At 42.7% G+C, this 18,735-nt stretch overlaps 1 protein-coding gene across 2 annotated transcripts in view; it reads left to right on the top strand.

The window, feature by feature from the left end:
- RWDD4 (RWD domain containing 4) overlaps positions 1-18,735 on the top strand; it is a 441,468-nt gene that overhangs the window by 106,107 nt on the left and 316,626 nt on the right. For both annotated transcript variants that reach the window (XM_044062554.1, XM_044062555.1), the window contains exon 3: positions 10,295-10,404. In XM_044062554.1, coding sequence (XP_043918489.1) covers positions 10,295-10,404 — 110 coding nt within the window. The remainder of the gene's footprint in view (positions 1-10,294; positions 10,405-18,735) is intronic.

Here is an 18,735-nt window from a genome sequence, read left to right as displayed (position 1 = left end):
AATCAGAATTGTCTTTAAAAGTTATGTTACAGACTGTTTTGAAGAAATGCTTGCTTTTTTGCTGACTTACAGAAGGACTGTACAGTTGCACTGATATACAAGAAGGGATGAAAACGCTGAAAGGGGACCTGAGAGGGTTGAAATAAATGTTGGAACACAGACTGAAATGCAGGTCAAACAGGGAAGTTTGGTATGGGTACATGTAATAATCTATCATAACAATGAATGTTGTTTAATAGGTACACAAAACACATTTTGTAATGGATTGTACATGTTTGTGCTTTTCTTAAATTATTTAAATGCTGGAGTGGAATAAAATTGTTTATTTGGAGACAGAATGTTAATATTTTATTAATTATCCTACCTGCATCTTCAAATGCAAGTACTTGTGTACATTCTACCTTTGCATCAGAGATTTATGTACACTCTATCCACATCATGAGTTAAAGAAAATTTGCCCCAAATAACTAACATAAAAAATGTGCTACATGCACAAATTTTCAAAAATAAATAAATAAATCACTCCCCATCGATTCTGGCTTAGTGGAATAAACCCTGACTATGGTCCAGTAAGCTCAGATTTGATTATAGGCATAAGCATTTGAGAATTGATGGGGATGGGAGGAAATTATGACGCTGTTCTCACTGGAGACTGGGAACAACCCAGTGCATCTGCTTCCAAGGGGACTCGTGTTATATACACACACACACACACACACACACACACACACACACACACACACACACACACACACACACACTGAATAGCCCTTGCATTGGCTCATTACTCACACGCACCATCAATGTGAGCTGATGCATGCAGTGGTTAGGACAAACTACTTACGAACCTATAAAATGAAAAACCTTGTAATGGCTACCTGGATGACAACTGCACTGGCGGACTTCCCAGGTAAAAGACATCAGAAAATTAAACATACCCCATCTTTCTACTCCTCTGCACACATTTTTTCTCGAAGGAAAACTTCTCCTTCCTACCAAGGAGAAGATTCAACCTCAGAAGATGAGGATCACTCTGTATGATTAGCTTGTACTTCTCAAATCCCTTCTTCTGACTCTGAGCTGACAGATGAGGAAATTTCTTTTGATAAGACTGTGTAAAATGACAGAATTTGTAGGTGGGAAGGGTGACATGCGACCTTCTCCATGTATAGATACTACTAAATGTGTGGCTGTTGCCCCCCCCCCATGCGTTGAGCCTTAGAATGTATCATAGCATCTTCACTTACCCAAGACTCGAATCCCCTAGCTCTTTAAAGGCTAGATAGTTTTTACAGGGTACAAGTACTGCTATAAAATTCTGCTGATCCTGTTACCACTGTGGACATCAAGAAGGGCGATAAACTAGTCCCACGCTCTTAATTCTTAGCCAACTAATAGAAAGCAGTACCCTTGACAAGTTCAATAAAAAAATATATATACAATTTCAACCCTATCTTTTAGGGGAATAAATTGTGAAAAAACATTTGATTAAATTCCTTTTATGTATGTTTAGCAATATGGATCAGAAGATTTCTAAGATTCCTAATCAAGACATGAGATCAGAACTTTAAGAAATACTTAATTCCACATCTCAAGTTGCTAAACATTCCATCAAATGTGGGTATGATGCCTCTGATACAGCATCCAGACCAGCTGCCACTAGCTATTATATCTGTAGACATGCTTGGCTAAGGCACCAGCCTTTACCAGAAGATATGAAGGCTCATTTATTGAATGCTCCTCTGTATCTGGGAAGTCTTTAAAAAGATGAAAGAAAGAGACAATGTGATGCAAGGGGTAAGCGACTCTTTCTCAAGTACCTAGATTTGAAACAAAATTTTCCTGCAAAACCAGTTCCTTTCTTAATTACATATTCCAAGTCTAAACAAAAAAGGCCACTTTAAGAAAACAATGTCAAGGTGACTGAAAGACCAAGCACTGTGTTTTTAGGGCTCCAACAGTAACAGAGATTGTTCTCTAGATGTTCATAGACAGCCCAAGTTTTACTTAGAAAGACAGAAAACCTGAGAAAAATCTAACCTGGTTTTATGTCTTGCAGGAAAGAAAATGGACTTACTAGTGTCTCTAAAATGAAGGATTTCAAAGTAGATCCGCAGTGCACTTTTTTCTGTTTTGCAAATCCTGGCAAATGGCTTCCAGGAATAGTTAAAGGCCACTTGGTACTAAGAGCTATAGGTACGTCATGCTTCATGAGCTTTTGTGCAGGGGGCCTGACATGAACCTAATTAATTAGAGATTATGCCACTGTATTCAAATTGGAGAGGATGCAGACTGCTTATAACACTGTTCTTGAAGCAGCCACTTGGACTTAATTCTAAACTGGATGTCCAGTCTAGGGCTAAACCATATAGCATCCTAAGTTCAGAAGGAGTACCCTCTTTCTCCACACAATCATTTTGAACTCTGGGAGTTGTCCCAAATGTTAGAAATACTGCAACATTAATCTAATGAAGACCATGGTACTATTGTGTAGGTAACTTATCATAATGGTAGATGTCCAAATGGATCACTGTTGCAGTATATATACTCTCCTTCCATCCCCTCTAGGGATATTCCTTTGAAAATGTACCTTGTGTCCAGAGTGGTGTTTTCTAATTTTTTCTCTTCATCCATCCCAAAACTTACTGCCTTCTTATTTCAACCTACAGTAATTTTAATTCTCCAGGGTTCTCACATTTCTTTAGGAAGTTATACTATTGATTAACGTTTTCTTTATTACTGAAAGAAAGCACTGAAAATGGTTAAGACATGCGTATCACTTGTACCAGTGGAAGAGTGATGTCTCATGAGGTTAGGATCCTAAGCTGTTGAAGCCTGGCCAGACAGAATCTTTGTGGTGAAGATCCCAGATGTTAAAGTATTGCTGCAATGATCTGTTTCAATATTTGCCAGTATGGTAAGTTACCTGTACAGTTGTACTTTTATTCACATGGTTTATTCTGTAGCCCTGAATACAATCCCCATTTGAATCTCATTATTTCTTTGTACTTGAGTTTAGATCTTCATTACTGGGCGTATTATATGATACGAGGGGCTTGTGCACTCACAAACTGGTTCCATAAGGACTGTGGTGTACCGGCAGTGCTGCTAAGCCACTATAGCATCTGTGGTCACTACAAGACCTTACAAAACTGTACAAATAATAGCAAAATTATTGTGTCTGATGTGCAGCAGTGTATGTTTGAATGGGTGTATGACATTTCATTGAAATGTCATAACACCGAATTGCAGGTCATCAAATGCAAATGTTCGATCCTCAAAAGATCGAAAAAAGTTTTAAAAAATATAATATTTTTTTTACTTGCCAAGGAGGCAAGCCCCTCTGCATCCACTTCCCCTTCTAAATATATATTCCATCTCGGAGAACGTACTACAGTGGGCAAAGGACAAATCTTTGCTGTTCAACAATCTCACTCGGGGAAAAGCCAATAATGCTCAGTCAGCTGTACCAGCTTTTCCATTCTTCATGAAAGACCTTTTCAACATATAGGTATCCTGTTTTCATCTACTGTCCATAACTCCTTCTTCCCATTTTTGTACATGGGGTCAGGGTGCCAGTTTAACAGTGGCAATCATCTAGAGCCATTGTTCACACCACTAGGTGGCTAGGCTACACATCTTGTTGAAATTTGTGTGTGTCTGTGTATATGCATTCATTAATGAATTACCATATTAGGTCAAATGTGTGTTTATAGCGTAGTTCAATAGCTTGGTGGTACTTGGATCAGTTTTTTGTAAGCAGAGTAGTTCTAATATTCATGGTAGTAATGTTATCTTCACAGTGGGGTGTGTGGCATTGTGACGCTTTCTTTCTTCAGCATCATTCTTACTGTATTCCTTGCCTAGGCCCTGACCACGCCATTGCTAGTTGTCAGTTTTGTGCTAGATTTAACCAACGTACTCTTCAGTGTCGGTACAATTTTGCTTTTCATTACTTTGGCTGAAGGTTTAACTATATAATGCTGTCGGAACAACTGACGACCGGAATTCATAAAAAGCGCAAGGAAAAAGAAAAGGACAGGCATCAGAGGTCCAAAACCGATGAGAAAGCCTCTTCTAGGCCGTTCGCCGGTTCTCAGTGAGGCGCTTTTGCAGCCCCTGACACCCGCTACCTCAGAGCCACAGGCCGCCTCTGACTCCCACGTGGAGACAGCTAGGCTTCTGGATACTCAAGGTATTGGTCCTTCAGAAGCTAATCCCTCAGATGGGTCCGGAGCCGCTGAGCAGGCATCGGCTTCTGTGGGTGTTTTCAGACCTACACAGCTTTATATGAAGTCAACTTCAGCATCCAAGACAAAGACTAAAACAGTTTTAAACACAAGGAAACAAGTACAGCATTCTCCAGGACAGACTTCCATGCCTAAGAAACAGATGCTCAAAATGGCCGAAGACCTAATTACTTTAATTAGGGGTTCCCATCCCCCTCCTGATAAGAGGCATAGGCAAGATACTGAATTTGATTCCTCTGATCAGGTTTCCATTTCCTCTGACTCCTCTTCAGAACAGGGATACTCTATTCCTCCCTATGAGGATTCTGATGCTGAAGAATCTATTCCTTCAGCTTCTCCTCCTGAGGATTACTCATTTGGGGAAACCCTGCATACCATGAGGGAGCATTTCCACTGGGAGAGCCAAGATTATTCAGATTCTAAGAAAAGGCTCAGAGACTTTCTTCTACTACCTCAGCACAGACCTCTTGCTATTCCACCTGTTCTAGACATTGTAGATGATGTACAGGATTCCAGATTCTCATAAATTTCTATATAAAAACCCTGCTGCTGACCCAGTAACTATATTTCTCAGGGTCCCAAAGGGGTCAAGGCTGCTACTGCAAAAAACCCTGTCTGCTCAGATAGAGATTCTAGGGCACTGGACAGATGGGGGAAAAAAGTTTACACTTCTGCTACCTTGGCCGTAAGGGCTTTAAATTGTCAGTTTCATATGCTTAAATATCAGCAGTACTTAATGTCTCTGTTAAAACAGAAAATGTTGACAAATTCTGAATGTTCTGAGAACAAGGAATTGCAGGATTTATTGCATGCAGCTGAACAAGTGGGAAAACATACTTTGCAATGTGGTTATGATTCACTGGAGGCCTCTTGCAGGGCTACTGTAACAGGTTCTGTTATTAGAAGGCATGATTGGTTAAAGGAACAGACTCTGCCTGATCATGTTAAAGCAAAATTATTGGATGCTCCATTACAGCATGATACTTTGTTTGGTGTTAAGGCAGAAGAGGTGTTGAAGAAAATGGAGGATAAAGCTAAATGAATGCAGACAGTGAAGGATTTCTTACAGGTACAGCCACCCAGATTTAGCAGGAACTGGCCTTCTAAGAATTGGTACTTTCCCGTGTCAGACAGGCCACAAAGAGGCAGATACAGACGCCCTAGAGGCAGACAACAGCCCCAGGGCTCATACAGGCCCAAACAATGGGGTGCTTCTACCTCCAAAAGCAGAGAAGACAAATCACAGCCATATAGGAAACAGTCTCAATGACTTCCCTCTGCCAATGCCAAGCATTTATCTTTTGGCATCACCCTTAGGGGGAAAGCTAGCACTTTTTTCACAAAATTGGCACACTATCACCCAGGACAAATGGGTCCTAATATAGTCTCTCAGGGCTACAGATTCCACTTTCACACCCTTCCAAAGGCAAAAAGTATGCCAGACCTGCCACACAATCAATGGGCAGAGGCACAAAAACAAGTTTCATCTCTCATGGACATGAGGGCCATTCAGCCAGTGCCACAACAAGAGCAGGGACAAGGATTTTACTCAAGACTTTTCTTAGTACCAAGAAAGGACAAAGCATGGAGACCAATTCTGGACCTGTCTATTCTAAATACTTTTCTGGACGTTCCGAAATTCAAAATGTTGACTCTGCAACAGCTTCTGCCCATGCTGGGTAAGAAGCCTTGGCTGGTAACTTTGGACCTCAGAGGCATACCTGCATGTCCCAATCAGACAATCTTGCAGAAGATACCTCAGATTCATAGCTGGCTCAATGCACTACCAATTCTCTGCACTGCCCTTTGGCTTATCTACTGTGTCCAGGGTCTTCACAAAATGCCTGGCACCAGTAATTGCATTTTACAGACAGAGAAATTCAAATATATCCCTACTTGGACTTCTGCCTTATTCAAGCAGAGACCAACGACCTTCTACTAAAGCATCTGGCGTTTGTAAAAAGATTTACTAATTTGCCTAGGGTACACAGTAAACGAAAAGAAATCAAAACTAGTACCCTCTTGAGAGAATATTCCTGGGTGCAAGCTTAAGTACAACTTTCCGGATGGCTTATTTCACGCCAGACAAACAAAGGCAACTGACTTCTTACTTCGAAAGCATGGCAACGAAGGCCCAGTTATCTGCAAGAAAAATTCTGCAGGCTCTGGGCGACATGGCCTCCTGCATTCTGCTAATTCCATATGCAAGACTGCATATGAGGAAACTACAATGGTATCTAAAAAGTGTTTGGACTCAACATTGCCACAACCTGGAATCATTAATTTCACTAATTCCCTGCCTGCAACAGGGGTTTCGATGGTGGGCACAGGCCTGTCACCACAACAAGGGGCAGCCATTCACTTTACCCACAGCCAGGCAAACACTAACAACGGATGCGTCAGATTATGCCTGGGGGGCCCACATGGTAGGAAAATGTATTCAGGGCACATGGCCCCCAAGCCAAAGGCATCTTCACATCAATCAAAAAGAGATGCTAGCTGTACAAAATGCCCTGACAGCCTTCAAGGATCTACTTCATCCAGGACAGCTGCTGATAAAGACTGACAACACCACAGTTATGTGGTACATAAACAAGCAGGGGGGCACACATTCCTACCCCTTCTGCAGACAAGCCATGATTTTGTGGAACACAGCATTGACCTACCAAGTACAACTGCAAGCACAATTCCTGCCAGGAAAAACAAATGCCCTGGCAGACGAACTAATCAGAAACCTCATGGATCCTCACGAGTGGAAACTAGATCCACAAATCTTCAGCATGATAACAAGGAAATGGGGATGCCCAGACATAGATCTTTTTGCTTCCCCTCACAACTGCCAACTTCATAGATTATGCACAAGGACTTATCACAAACAGACATGGAATGTGGATGCCTTGTCATTCAGCTGGAACAGCCTTACAGTGTATGCCTTTCCTCCACTGCCTCTCCTCCCCAAGGTACTCCTAAAGGTCAGACAAGAGAAGCCACAAATGATACTAATTGCCCCAGATTGGCCACGCCAACACTGGTACCCAATCCTAAGGAGCTTGTCCGAAAGCCCAGCCTGGACATTGCCTCAAATTCCTCATTTACTGACCCAACAAAACAATCAGATCCTGCACAGCCAACTCAGAACCCTAAATCTAGCTGCATGGTGGATAGTGTAACCATTCAGAATACATCTCACTAAAGCGGTTATGGATGTTATTTTGGAGGCCAGGAGGCCCAGCACCAGAAAATCTTCTGCAGAAAAATGGAAGAGATTCTGTGCTTGGAACCAGGCACAAGGAATTCACACGCTTGTTCCAAATATATCTCAGATTTTATAATATGTAACTGAGATGCTGGACAAAGGCCTATCCTTCTCATCAATTTAAGATCCATGCCTCTGCCATTTCAGCTCATTACAATACAGACTAACCTATTTTTTCACATCCATTGCTTAGGCATTTCCTCAGGGGGGCCAAAAATATAAGACCTCCAAGGAGAGCACCAATACCTGCATGGGACCTCAATTTTGTCTTGGAAAAACTCACACAGCCTCCTTTCGAGTCAGCCAATGCAGCTGAGATAAAATTTTTATCATGGAAAACAGCTCTGCTCCTAGCATTAACTTCAGCAAGAAGAGTCTCCGAGTTACAGGCATTAATGGCTGTGGAACCTTTTATTATCTTCCATCCGGACAGGGTTTCTCTACCTTAGGCATAAATGTTGGGTTTGTCCTTAGTGTCCAGTGTGGCTCTTAACCAAACCATTCATTTGCCTACTTTTTTCCCAAACCCACAGAATAAAGGGGAGAGACTTCTGCATTCTTTGGACATGCACAGACAGCTACGCTTCTACTTGGACAAAACTAAAGCTTTCAGAAAGACTGAGCAACTTTTAGTGGCATATGCTGCAGGATCACAAAGAAAGGCTATCTCAAAGCAGACTATTTCAAAATGGATAGGACACTGCATTCGTTTCTGCTATTCACAACATGGCAAATCAGTGCCTAAGGGCATTAGGCCACATTCTACCAGGGCGGCAGCCACCTCAGCAGCCTTCCTCAGAGGAGTACCAACCAAGGATATTTTGGAGGCTGCAACTTTGACTTCAGTGCACACTTTTACTAAGCACTACCACTTACCTCTTTACTCTAAATCCAGAGCAGGCTTTGCCACTGCAGTTCTGCAGGGCCTTATAGCCACTCCTAATTCTATTTAGACCCAGCCACCCAACCTCATCTTTGGGATTCAACCCAAGTGTAATGACTGCAAAAGTGAAACATGATGAACATAGTACAGTTGTGTAACTATTTGAGTGTATTCACTGGCAGTCCAGGTTACCCACCCACCATCCCCCTTTCTTTGCTGGGACTTATCTGTACTTCTCTATCCTATACAACCTATGTGGTATAATTTGCTTGTAGTGAAGTTATTGTTTATTTTAGTGCATGCTTTTATAAGCAATGTTTTTTAGCCTACCCTTTTGGAGGCACCTGACATCTGGGTAGAAAAAACTGAAGAAAATGGCGTTAGCTGCATCTTTTATACCCCTGGTGCACTGACGTCAGGGAAGAGGCGACAGCAACCGGTGCCGGACCAGGACTTTGGAATTCAGGCTGACTGCGGGTAGCCTGCCAGCAGGATAACCCAAGTATAATGACTGCAACAGTGAATACACTCGGACATCTACATTTATGGTAGGTACACAACTGTACTTTTATTTTCATCACTGTGCTGTTGCATGCGTCTTCCCTGTCCAGGTCAAGATAATCCACTGGAAGAGAAATATGTTTTGTCAGTACATTTATTTGTTCACAGGCTTGACAGTATCTCACTTGAATTACAGAACTGTTATTGTAGCCAGTTACATTTACATAAACTTTTAATGAAATTTTAAACATGTGTTACTGAAAAGACTAACTGCATTGAATCATCATTACAGTATAGTGCAATGAGAGTAAATATATTTCTTGTACCTAGCATTCAGTAGTCTTTATTTATTTATTTATTTATTTTTTATTTTTATTTTGGGCTTAATTTTTTTGCCTTTATTAAATAAATTTACAAGGAGTCTCAATGAAATGTGTTGACTACAAATGAGTACCAAACTATGAATGAAGTCTCGTGGTGTCATTTTATGTACTAAAATTTCATACAGAAGATTTTATTTCATGTAAAAGCAAGCTTTATGTTTTTAGAATTTTTCGTTTATATGTGTATTATCAAAGGCTTGACTTTATGGATTAACCTGCAGATGTTGTGACAAAATCTCTCAAACAAGCGATCTGTGTACAAAACAGACACTAGGTAACATAGAGTTGGTCTGGATAATATAGACTAAATGATGAATGGCATTATTTTTGTAGAAGTGCTTTACTTTACCTAGCAGAGACTGGTGAATCGAATGCTCATCTCCTTAGAGAAAGCAGAAATATGGTGGGTGTATTCCACGGCTTGTACGATATTGCTTTAAATTTTCAATTCAAAACCTACCAAAGACTCTGTCCCGTCACCCTTGCCCCAGAGTACAATGAACCTGAAGCAGCCTCTGCCACCTGCGCCATATTGAACAGGCTGTGAGCCATATGTGTTTAGGGAGGAAAGCTCCTACAATTCATTCTCCACCTGTGAGAGAAAAGCTTCTAAATATACAGAAAAGTTTCACAAGCAAATTGTAGGTGAACAGGCAGCAAACTGTTTGGCTTCTCATTGAGAAACTGGAGGGAATGAGCTTATGGAAGAAATGAAAAGATAGTTTGGTATTAAGACTATCTCTGCTATCAGAATAGTTAAAATCTCTGATGCCATTAGGTTCAGAGCATCTCTGATAGCAGAGATACAGTCTTAATACCATTAGGTTCAGTCTTAATACCATTAGGTTCAGAGTATCTCTTGATTCTTCCACTTCAAAGGCATTTTTGTTCTTAATTGATGTACTGATTCTTAAGTGAATTGTGGTATATTATATGAATAAAAGCACTGAATATTTACAGGGGTGTATTGCTAAGCAGTACAGTTATAACGTGATTCATGTTTGTAAATGTTTTGTTTCAGATTGGTGACCTTGGAAACCCCAAAGCATTTATTGTAGAAGTTTCTTGGCCAGAGACCTACCCAGAAACTGTACCAGTAGTATCAATGAATACATTCTTCAACAACAGTATGTAAGTTTAAAAAAATAAAAGGCAAAATAAGAGCAAGTTATTTTTTACAGGTTTGAGTACTTTCACATCTTTCCTTGGTGTTGACTACTGCAGGTTTGTTGTATCTTAAAGGAATATTATCTTGATGGTGTATTGTGAGGTAGAAGGAAGTGTCTTGCACACTGTCCTTTTGATCTGGTTTAACAGTGCAGTCTTCTACTGCTCTCCTGTATATAAAATTGTTATGTTTCTGTGATGTAGTCACTTGAGCTGTAGCTGAAATTGGTCCGTTGTGATCTGTACAGTACTCTGATTAACTTGTGTAAAATAAGATGTCCTGACTGAATCACTCTTTTACAATATTCTTAACAGATTGGGTGTAGCTCACTGATGTGCAGCCTGGGTACCAAAGCTTTACTTTCCAAGGATATATGTCTGGGTGATGACCTCAACTCTTAGGTGTCTGGGTATAAAATTGGATATACGTATCCGATCCTCGCCGCCCGCCCGAAATGCAGGTCCTTGCACCAGATGGACTGTAATAGTTTGGTCTTTCAATACTGTAGCTTCTCTTGTTCTATCAGATAAAGGCTCCATTGGGGATCCTTCTTTCTAAATGTTTGACCATGTCAGAAGGTCTAGCCATCTGCTTCCGACCTTAGAAAAAAACTTGATCTAGAGAGAATTCTTTTGCCGTCATCTTAGAATTGTGCATACCAGCTGATGTGATCAAACCCACAGTATGCCAATTGTCTTCTCACGAGCCCTCTACCAGGACAATGACCATGACAGAGGCTGGTATGGCTTCCAAAACCTTGTGACAACCGAGTCCTCTGAACTGCGACTCATTATCTTGGAGGGCCATCAGATACTTGTACATGGAGATTCCCAGTTCCCTGATAGAAATGCACCAAGACTTAGAAACCCCTAACCTTACTCAGGCAAACTTTACCACTAAAAAGAAAAAGCAAAAACTTAAAACATTTGATGTCCCCTTCTGCATCCAGGGAGAAACAATGGATTGATTTTTCTCAGGTGTTATTCAAGTCAATCATGTCTCTGAAGTCACTTTCCTTTGTGACTCAGCCTTCCAAGGCCACACCACATAAACAGGCTTTAGATTATTCCTCCTCTGAGGATCTGAATTGGAATTTTGATCTTTCTGTACACTACTTGTCCCAGTTACATTCTTCAGAACAGGTATCATCAGCTGAGGGAGACTTGCTCTCTCCAGATCACAGCTTGGAAGAAGCCTTCTTTGGAGAAACTTTACAAAGCATGATAAAACATTTTGAATGGCAGTCCAGACAGGTGTAAAAGTGATACTAAAACTTATTAGAGATGGGTACTCCTGCTCCTCTTCCAGTTCTCTCAGTTTTAGATGTCTTTCAGGCAAATTCTTCAACTCCATATTTTTAGCCTCCTGCTCCAAAAAGTCCAGATAGGTTTTACAGAGTTCCCGATGAACTCAAATACCTCTATAAAAATCCTGTGCAGACCGAGCTGCAGTTTTGCTGGCTCGGGCAAACTTTCCAAGTTGTTGTCTGGCACTAATATTCTCCCAAATGACAAGGACAATCGAGCAATGTGCAGGTGGGGTAGGAAAGTGTATATTTCCTCCACTTTAGCTTTCAGAGCTATAAGCTACCAAAATCAAATGACCAAGTATATCCTTTCATTGCTGCAGTCCTTAAGCAAGACCATCACAGAGCCATAGACTGGAGTCAAAACAGCACATGCATCCCTTTAGTGGCCTAGACTTCTCAAATAGCCAGGCACAGTATAACATGCAGCTGTGATGCTATAGATGCCTCTTCCGGGGTGACTGCCACTGGTTCAATGATCATTTGGTATGCTTGGGTACAGGGCCAACCTATTCCAGAAGATTTCAAGTCTAAGATTTTAGTCTGTCCTTTGGATAACCATCTCCTTGTTGGTTCACAAGTTGCCAGTCTCCTCAAGGCTTTGCTGGAACAGGGCAAGACAATGAAAGATTGCCATCAGATTCCGCTGTCTGCAGTTCCCAGGTACCATAGAAATTATCCCGCTAAGTCCATCTCCTTCGCCAAGAGAGATCCTAGCTCTCCTCGTGGGAAAAGGAACATTCCTAAGAGAAGGTTCCCAGAAAAAAACTCAGTTTAGTAGTACACTCCTGTAACTATTTAACACTCATTCCCCCACCAGATACACCCTTGTGACTATTTAACACTCATCCCCCCCCAATCAAACCCTACCTCTTCAGTCCCCTCTAAAAAAGGCTCTTTGTCTTTCTTTCCGTCTTTTTTCTCTGTCTGGGAAACAGTAACCTCAGACAAGTGGGTCTTGTGCATTATCAAGGAGGGTTGCTCTTTATCTTTGGAAAGCAGTGCAATTCTTGGGGGAAATACCCCCCCCCCTCCTCCTGCCAATCAGCTGCACTTGCTAGACCCCATTATTCAAGATTTACTGGTCCAAGAAACCATAGAAGAGCCCTCATCCTGTTCTGGAAAGGGATTTTACTTCAGGGTCTTCCTGGTCCCCCATGCTATTCAAGAAAGATATGTAACCCATTTGAAGAAATTTACTGGATTAAATAGGCAGTATAAATACCTTTCACAAAACCAAAACTGTTGGGCTGAATATTTTATATCACATTTTATGATGTTAGTTGTAATACATTCCATGGCAATCAGATTACCCATTCCGACTCTAAGGCCACACCCATGGATGGGCATCACTGCTGTGGGCCACTCATTGGGGAAAAAACAGTAGATAAACTTAAGTTAGACAATTTGAAGAGTTCCTCTAATGGCATGGTTAAAACTATTTGATAAGCAACCAAGTATATTGTCAGGTCCTGTGAAGGAATTATTTGTAGTCTTTTGTTAACACTTTCAGTAAATGATCTTTAGAAATAATTGGGGACTAAGGGGTTCAAATATATGGGGGACTTTGATTGAACAGAAGTCACAGGCATGCAGATGGCACTAAATTTGTTCACAAGGATATTGGCAAAGTCATTTGGGTCAGAAGAGGAGGTCCCATTATGAATAATCTCTGAGCAATGTAGGGTACCTACATTATAATTTTATAATGGATCTATGTGTATGCAAAATAAAAGAAAAGTCGGTGTACAAAGTACTCAGAAAAGTAAGCTGACAGAATACTGAGTAGTAAATCTGAAAAGATATGTATGTTGTAATAAATGAGTACGTCAGCCTTGAATACCAATTTTTATGACTCTCTTGTTTTTTTCCTTCCAATATTCAGACAATCCCATTTGAAAGTTTACTTGTCTTTCCTTGGAAGAATAGAAAATCTGGAACTGTGATGGGGGGGGGGGTCAATTATAGGTCACCTCTCTGTCACAAGACTTAATGTCCGTGCTCACCTTTGTTATGCTAGCTTTCCTTTCATGAAGTAGGTGAACTTGAGTCTTGTGCCACTTTGCTCTTACAGTCTTAAGGGGATCTATCTCCCTTCTTCATTCTGTTTGAAAAGACCAAAAAGTTCTCTTCAGGACTGCCTACACCCAGAAGGCAGTTCTTGTCTTCAGATATGTACAGATTAAATGAACACCACCCAACAGAGGACTTCCCCTTTATTTTTGTCTTTTTACATTGGCAGATGAGGTTCAAAGGTGTTGGTGCCTATGCCCCTTCCACTGGAGGAACTTGACCTTGGTGAATTATTGCAAATGATATGGTAGAACAGTAGATGGCACCTAGTTATCTGTCTCCTATGATGCATAACCAGTAATTAACACTTGCAACTTTCCAGGTTGGCTTTAACCTACAGTGCAGGATTATTGAGTACACTGAGGAACGCCACATTATACCCTATTGCAATATTCAGTTGCAGAATTTCTTCTGCAGGGTGTTAAGTCTGGCACCACTTGCCTTGTGCCTCCAGCCATAGTGGTTATGGCTCTGGCATTGTGGGTCACTCTCACTCATGCCATTTCACTTTACAAGGATGGACATCCCTTGTTTTGTATACCTGGGCAGAGTTCAGACATGTTAATAACTCTTAGTTAAAGTTTCTTCAGCTTCTCTGTTCTTCTGAATTGCTCCATTCAGGTCAGTGATTGACTGCTCTGTCTAGGCCTTTTGGATCATTACTCAGATTCGTGATAATGGTTCACTCCACATAGAGTAGCCCGTACAGATAATTCCCAGAAATGAATTTCCAGAGTGTCAGAGCTCTAGACTCTATGAAAACAAGACCCTTCCCTGTTCCTTTCATCTTCCAGTGTTGGCTTACCCTCTTTTATTTAATTTATTTTCTTTTTAGTCTTTCTGATTTGGTAGTTAGGGTGCTAGTTCTAGTTTTAGGCCATGAGTGAGATGGGGGTTGCTTCCTTTCAACCTGGGATGCCTCTCCCATGGGCCTTCCAATTAATCTCTTTCGGGTACATTGCTGCAATCAAATGGCTGGCATATCTTTCCTTCTGTATTAATGAAGTGAGGCGGACTTACTAGGCAAGTTACCTATGACCCAGCTGCAGCTAATACTGTGGTCAGTGGATGACTGTTTACTTTGTTCCTCACTGGGCACCGTTCTTTCCCTGATGGGTAAGATAGGTATGGTCTTGGCACATGGTGGTTCATTGTTGTCCTTACTCCTGCCCTTGGCACCTTTTCCAAGAGGAGACAATATTAAATGTTCTGGAGTCCTGTCTCACCTTCATTCTTACACTTGGGATCGGATCTGAACCTCTGCTTCGACTCTGCCATTCTCTAGCTCCAAAACTTCTGGTTGGCTTGTGGCTAGGAGGTATCCCATGATGCACCGCTAACATACCCCAGATCTCATTTGCCGCTTGTTGAGCTCAGACGTGCTTCTTCTTGGCCGTGGCCAAGTCAAAACTTTCAATACTTTTTGCTAGTTAATTGTTGACCAAAATAATTGTCTGTAGTTTAGTGTGTTAGCGCATTCCGTGTCTGTTTTAGACAATTTGCTGCATTGTTTCTGTGTTTGCTGTTTGTGCTTTGATTGGCCATTTTTCTGTTGGCCTTCTTGTATCCCTGCATTGCTTGCTGATTGTTATTGTTTCTATTTCCCTTTCACCTTGGGCTAGGCTCATTTTAGTTAGAGGACCTAGTCCTCAGTTCCGTTTGTCTCTCTCTCCCTGGGCTAGGCCCGTTTAAGTTAGAGGACCTAGTCCTCAGGTTATCTCTTTCTCTTAGGGCTAGGCCCATTTAAGTTAGAGGACCTAGTCCTCTGTCTGCCTGTTTGTCTCTACTGTTGCCTGTCTGTCTGTTTGGCAGTAGTTCTTGTGCATTCTTATCTTAGTTGTTTATTGCACTTTGTCTAAGGATACTAAGGATCACAAGCCTTAGGGCTTTAAAAAATGTACAAAATGTGCCCAGAAAATGTTCTTAACAGATGGGCACAGTCTGTGTGTGTACTGTTTGGGGGCTATTCACCTCCAAGAGTCGTGCTTGTTTTGTCATGCATTTAGTCCCAGAGTTCCTTAGGAGAGGAAGACCAAACTTATTTTGAAAGGACTTTTTGAAAGCATTCCTTTGAGGAGGAGTTGACTCTAAATCTCCTTCCTCCAAAAAAGATAAAGCCAAATCTACCAAAAGGCAGTCTCCCACTCAATGTGTGTCATCGGAGCTGCCAGACAAAATTGCCAAAATGTCTGCATCCTCTTCGGCTCCACTGGTCTTGGTGCTGACAGAGGTTTCCATTATGGATCCATCAGTTTCGGCTCCAGGAGTTTCGGAGCCGGTAACTGAGCCTGTGTCTTGAAGCTAGTCAGCTAAACTCAGACCGGTCTCCCCGGCTCTTAGGTCGCCTATATTTCAGCGATCTAGATCCTCCACTCTATCTTCCAGGTCCTCTAGGAGCCTTTCTGGTGAGGACGTCGAGAGAGTGGTGCGCAGACTGCTTCAGACTTTGGCGCTGGCAAATTTACTTTTGGCTCCATCCCAGTCTGCTCTAGAGCGTAATGTGCCCTTACATCCTGTTGATATTCCTCCTCCGAGCCACTCTGGGCCTTTGGATATCTGTTCCTCAGGTTGTGGAAAGGTCGGTTCCAGCTACCTCAGTGGGTCTCTCGGTTCCAAGATCTACTCCGACCCTTTCGATGCCGTCTGTGGGGTCTAGGGTCCTCAGTTCTCCGGTCGGGCCTGAGGGGGACGCTTGGAATCTAATTTCGGTTCTGACGCTACCTCTTAGTGCTTCAGCTCGGATGAGTTTGGACCCCACATGCCGAGGACTGCCTCTGCATCTTTGGAGCTGGCAGTATCCTCGGAGCCGGTAGGATTGTTCTTCGAGGTGATGAGGAGTGTGCTGTCCAGGTCTTCGGTTTCAACCACAGGTACCAACGCACTTCACCCTAAAGCGTTGACTTCAGTCTCGCTCCCTTTCTCTCCCAACACAGCAGAGACTCGCAGCCTCAGGAAACCTCCATGAGTGGTCCCCAGTCTTCTGAGGTCTCCCCAGCATACCCTTCTGAGGAGTCACCTAGGAAGAAAACTTGTAAGAGGAAACATGTTGACTCCCCTGATGAGTCCATTACATCAGACACTGACCTCGAGGAGTCAGAAGGGTCCCCCAAGTCGTCCCCTGATGATATCTCATTTGCAGATATCCTTGAGATCCTGAAAGATAGAGGTGACTGGCCCACCATATCCCCTACTGATGAGGAGTCAGTGTACCAGAAGGCTTTCGGGTCTCAATCCTCCGCCTCTTGGTTGTCTCCCACACCTTTTAACTCACTAAATCCAGTAGCTCGTCAGAAGGTGGAATCTCCTGATTCTGTGGAACTGGTTCCTAGAAGACCAAATACATTTTTGTCAGCACCCCAGGACAAAGACTTTCTTGCTAAGGCGTTCCAGTAGATGTCATGGTGGTGGTGGCAGCCACCAAAAAGGAACTTGCTGAAACTTCCTCCACTGTCCATCCACCGAACAAGAAGTCTCGAATGACGGATAGGTACGTGAAGTGTGTCTTTACTTCAGCAGCTTTTACACTTAGATCGCTGAACTACCTGTCTCACTTCACAAGGTTCTAGAGAGATCTCCTAAAAGAACTGGGAGAGACTCTGCAAGGTAACGTATCTGCAGCAGTATCTGAGAAGGTTAACGTACAGATGTATACCTTAAATTCTGTCGTAAACTCCTCCATAAGGCTGATATCTTACGCAGCTGATGGAGCGAGTAGGGCAGCGGGTTCAGGAGTTTCTCCTGAATGCGCTTGTGTAACTTTATAGAGGCCTTTGTCTACATTTACCAATACTCCCTTTGATGGATCCTCATTGTTTGGAACCAAGGTAAAGGACATGCTCACCAGGTGCGAACAGGAAGGAAAAACCCTGTCTGCCGTGGGAGTCCGTTTTTCTGTTCCTTCTAAACCCTCTCCGAAAGCCCAGAAGGGCAGCAAAATGTGGTTCAGGAAGTCACAGAGGTTTTTTCAGGACGCGCAAGGTGATTCCTTCTCCAGAGGCAGAGGAGGAGGAAATAACTATAGACGCCGTTCTAGAGGCAGGGAAGGCCCGCAGAACCAGGGAGACTGCGATTCCTTTCGTGGTCGCCCCATCAGCGCTCCTGAAAGGAGGCCCAACTGCACGTCTCTGGAGCCAGTCAGGGGTCGTATATCTTTAATACCCACTTGCCTTAAGTGACATTGTGCCAGGCTTCTGGGTATAAAGATAATTACCAGAGGTTACCATAGTCCCTTCTTTTCTCCACCTCTTCGAATCAGACTAATCCTAGATGTTCCACCCAATCAGAGATTCAGCAACTCTAGAAATCCAAAAGCTGCTCGTAAAGAGTCATCCAACCTGTTCCCGCAGACCAAGTAGGATTAGGGACTTGCTCCAGATTCTTTTTGGTGCCAAAAAGAACAGGGGACTTGAGACCCATCTTGGATCTCAGCAAATTGAACAAATCTGTACAGAAGTCCAAGTTCCAAATGGTCATCTTACAGTCGATACTCCCTTTGTTCGGGAAAGACATTTGGATGTGCTCCATAGACCTCCAGGATGCATACTACCATATCAAGATGGACAGGGCATCAAGGAGTCACTTACGCTTCCGGCTGGATGGCCAGTCATGATCAGTTTCGCACCCTGCCCTTTGGTCTCACCACAGCTCCCAGGGTGTTCACCAAATGCATGGCAGTGGTAACAGCTCACTTGAGACATCAGGGATTCCAAGTGTTTCCGTACCTGGACGACTGGCTCCTGTCGGCCACCACCATGCATCTACCGGCTGGATGGCCAGTCATGATCAGTTTCGCACCCTGCCCTTTGGTCTCACCACAGCTCCCAGGGTGTTCACCAAATGCATGGCAGTGGTAACAGCTCACTTGAGACATCAGGGATTCCAAGTGTTTCCGTACCTGGACGACTGGCTCCTGTCG

Source organism: Protopterus annectens, chromosome 2.part1 (assembly GCF_019279795.1).
Source record: "Protopterus annectens isolate FY-2018-M chromosome 2.part1, PAN1.0, whole genome shotgun sequence".
Lineage (NCBI taxonomy): Eukaryota > Metazoa > Chordata > Ceratodontiformes > Protopteridae > Protopterus > Protopterus annectens.
This window is presented reverse-complemented; position numbering and strand designations above follow the sequence as displayed.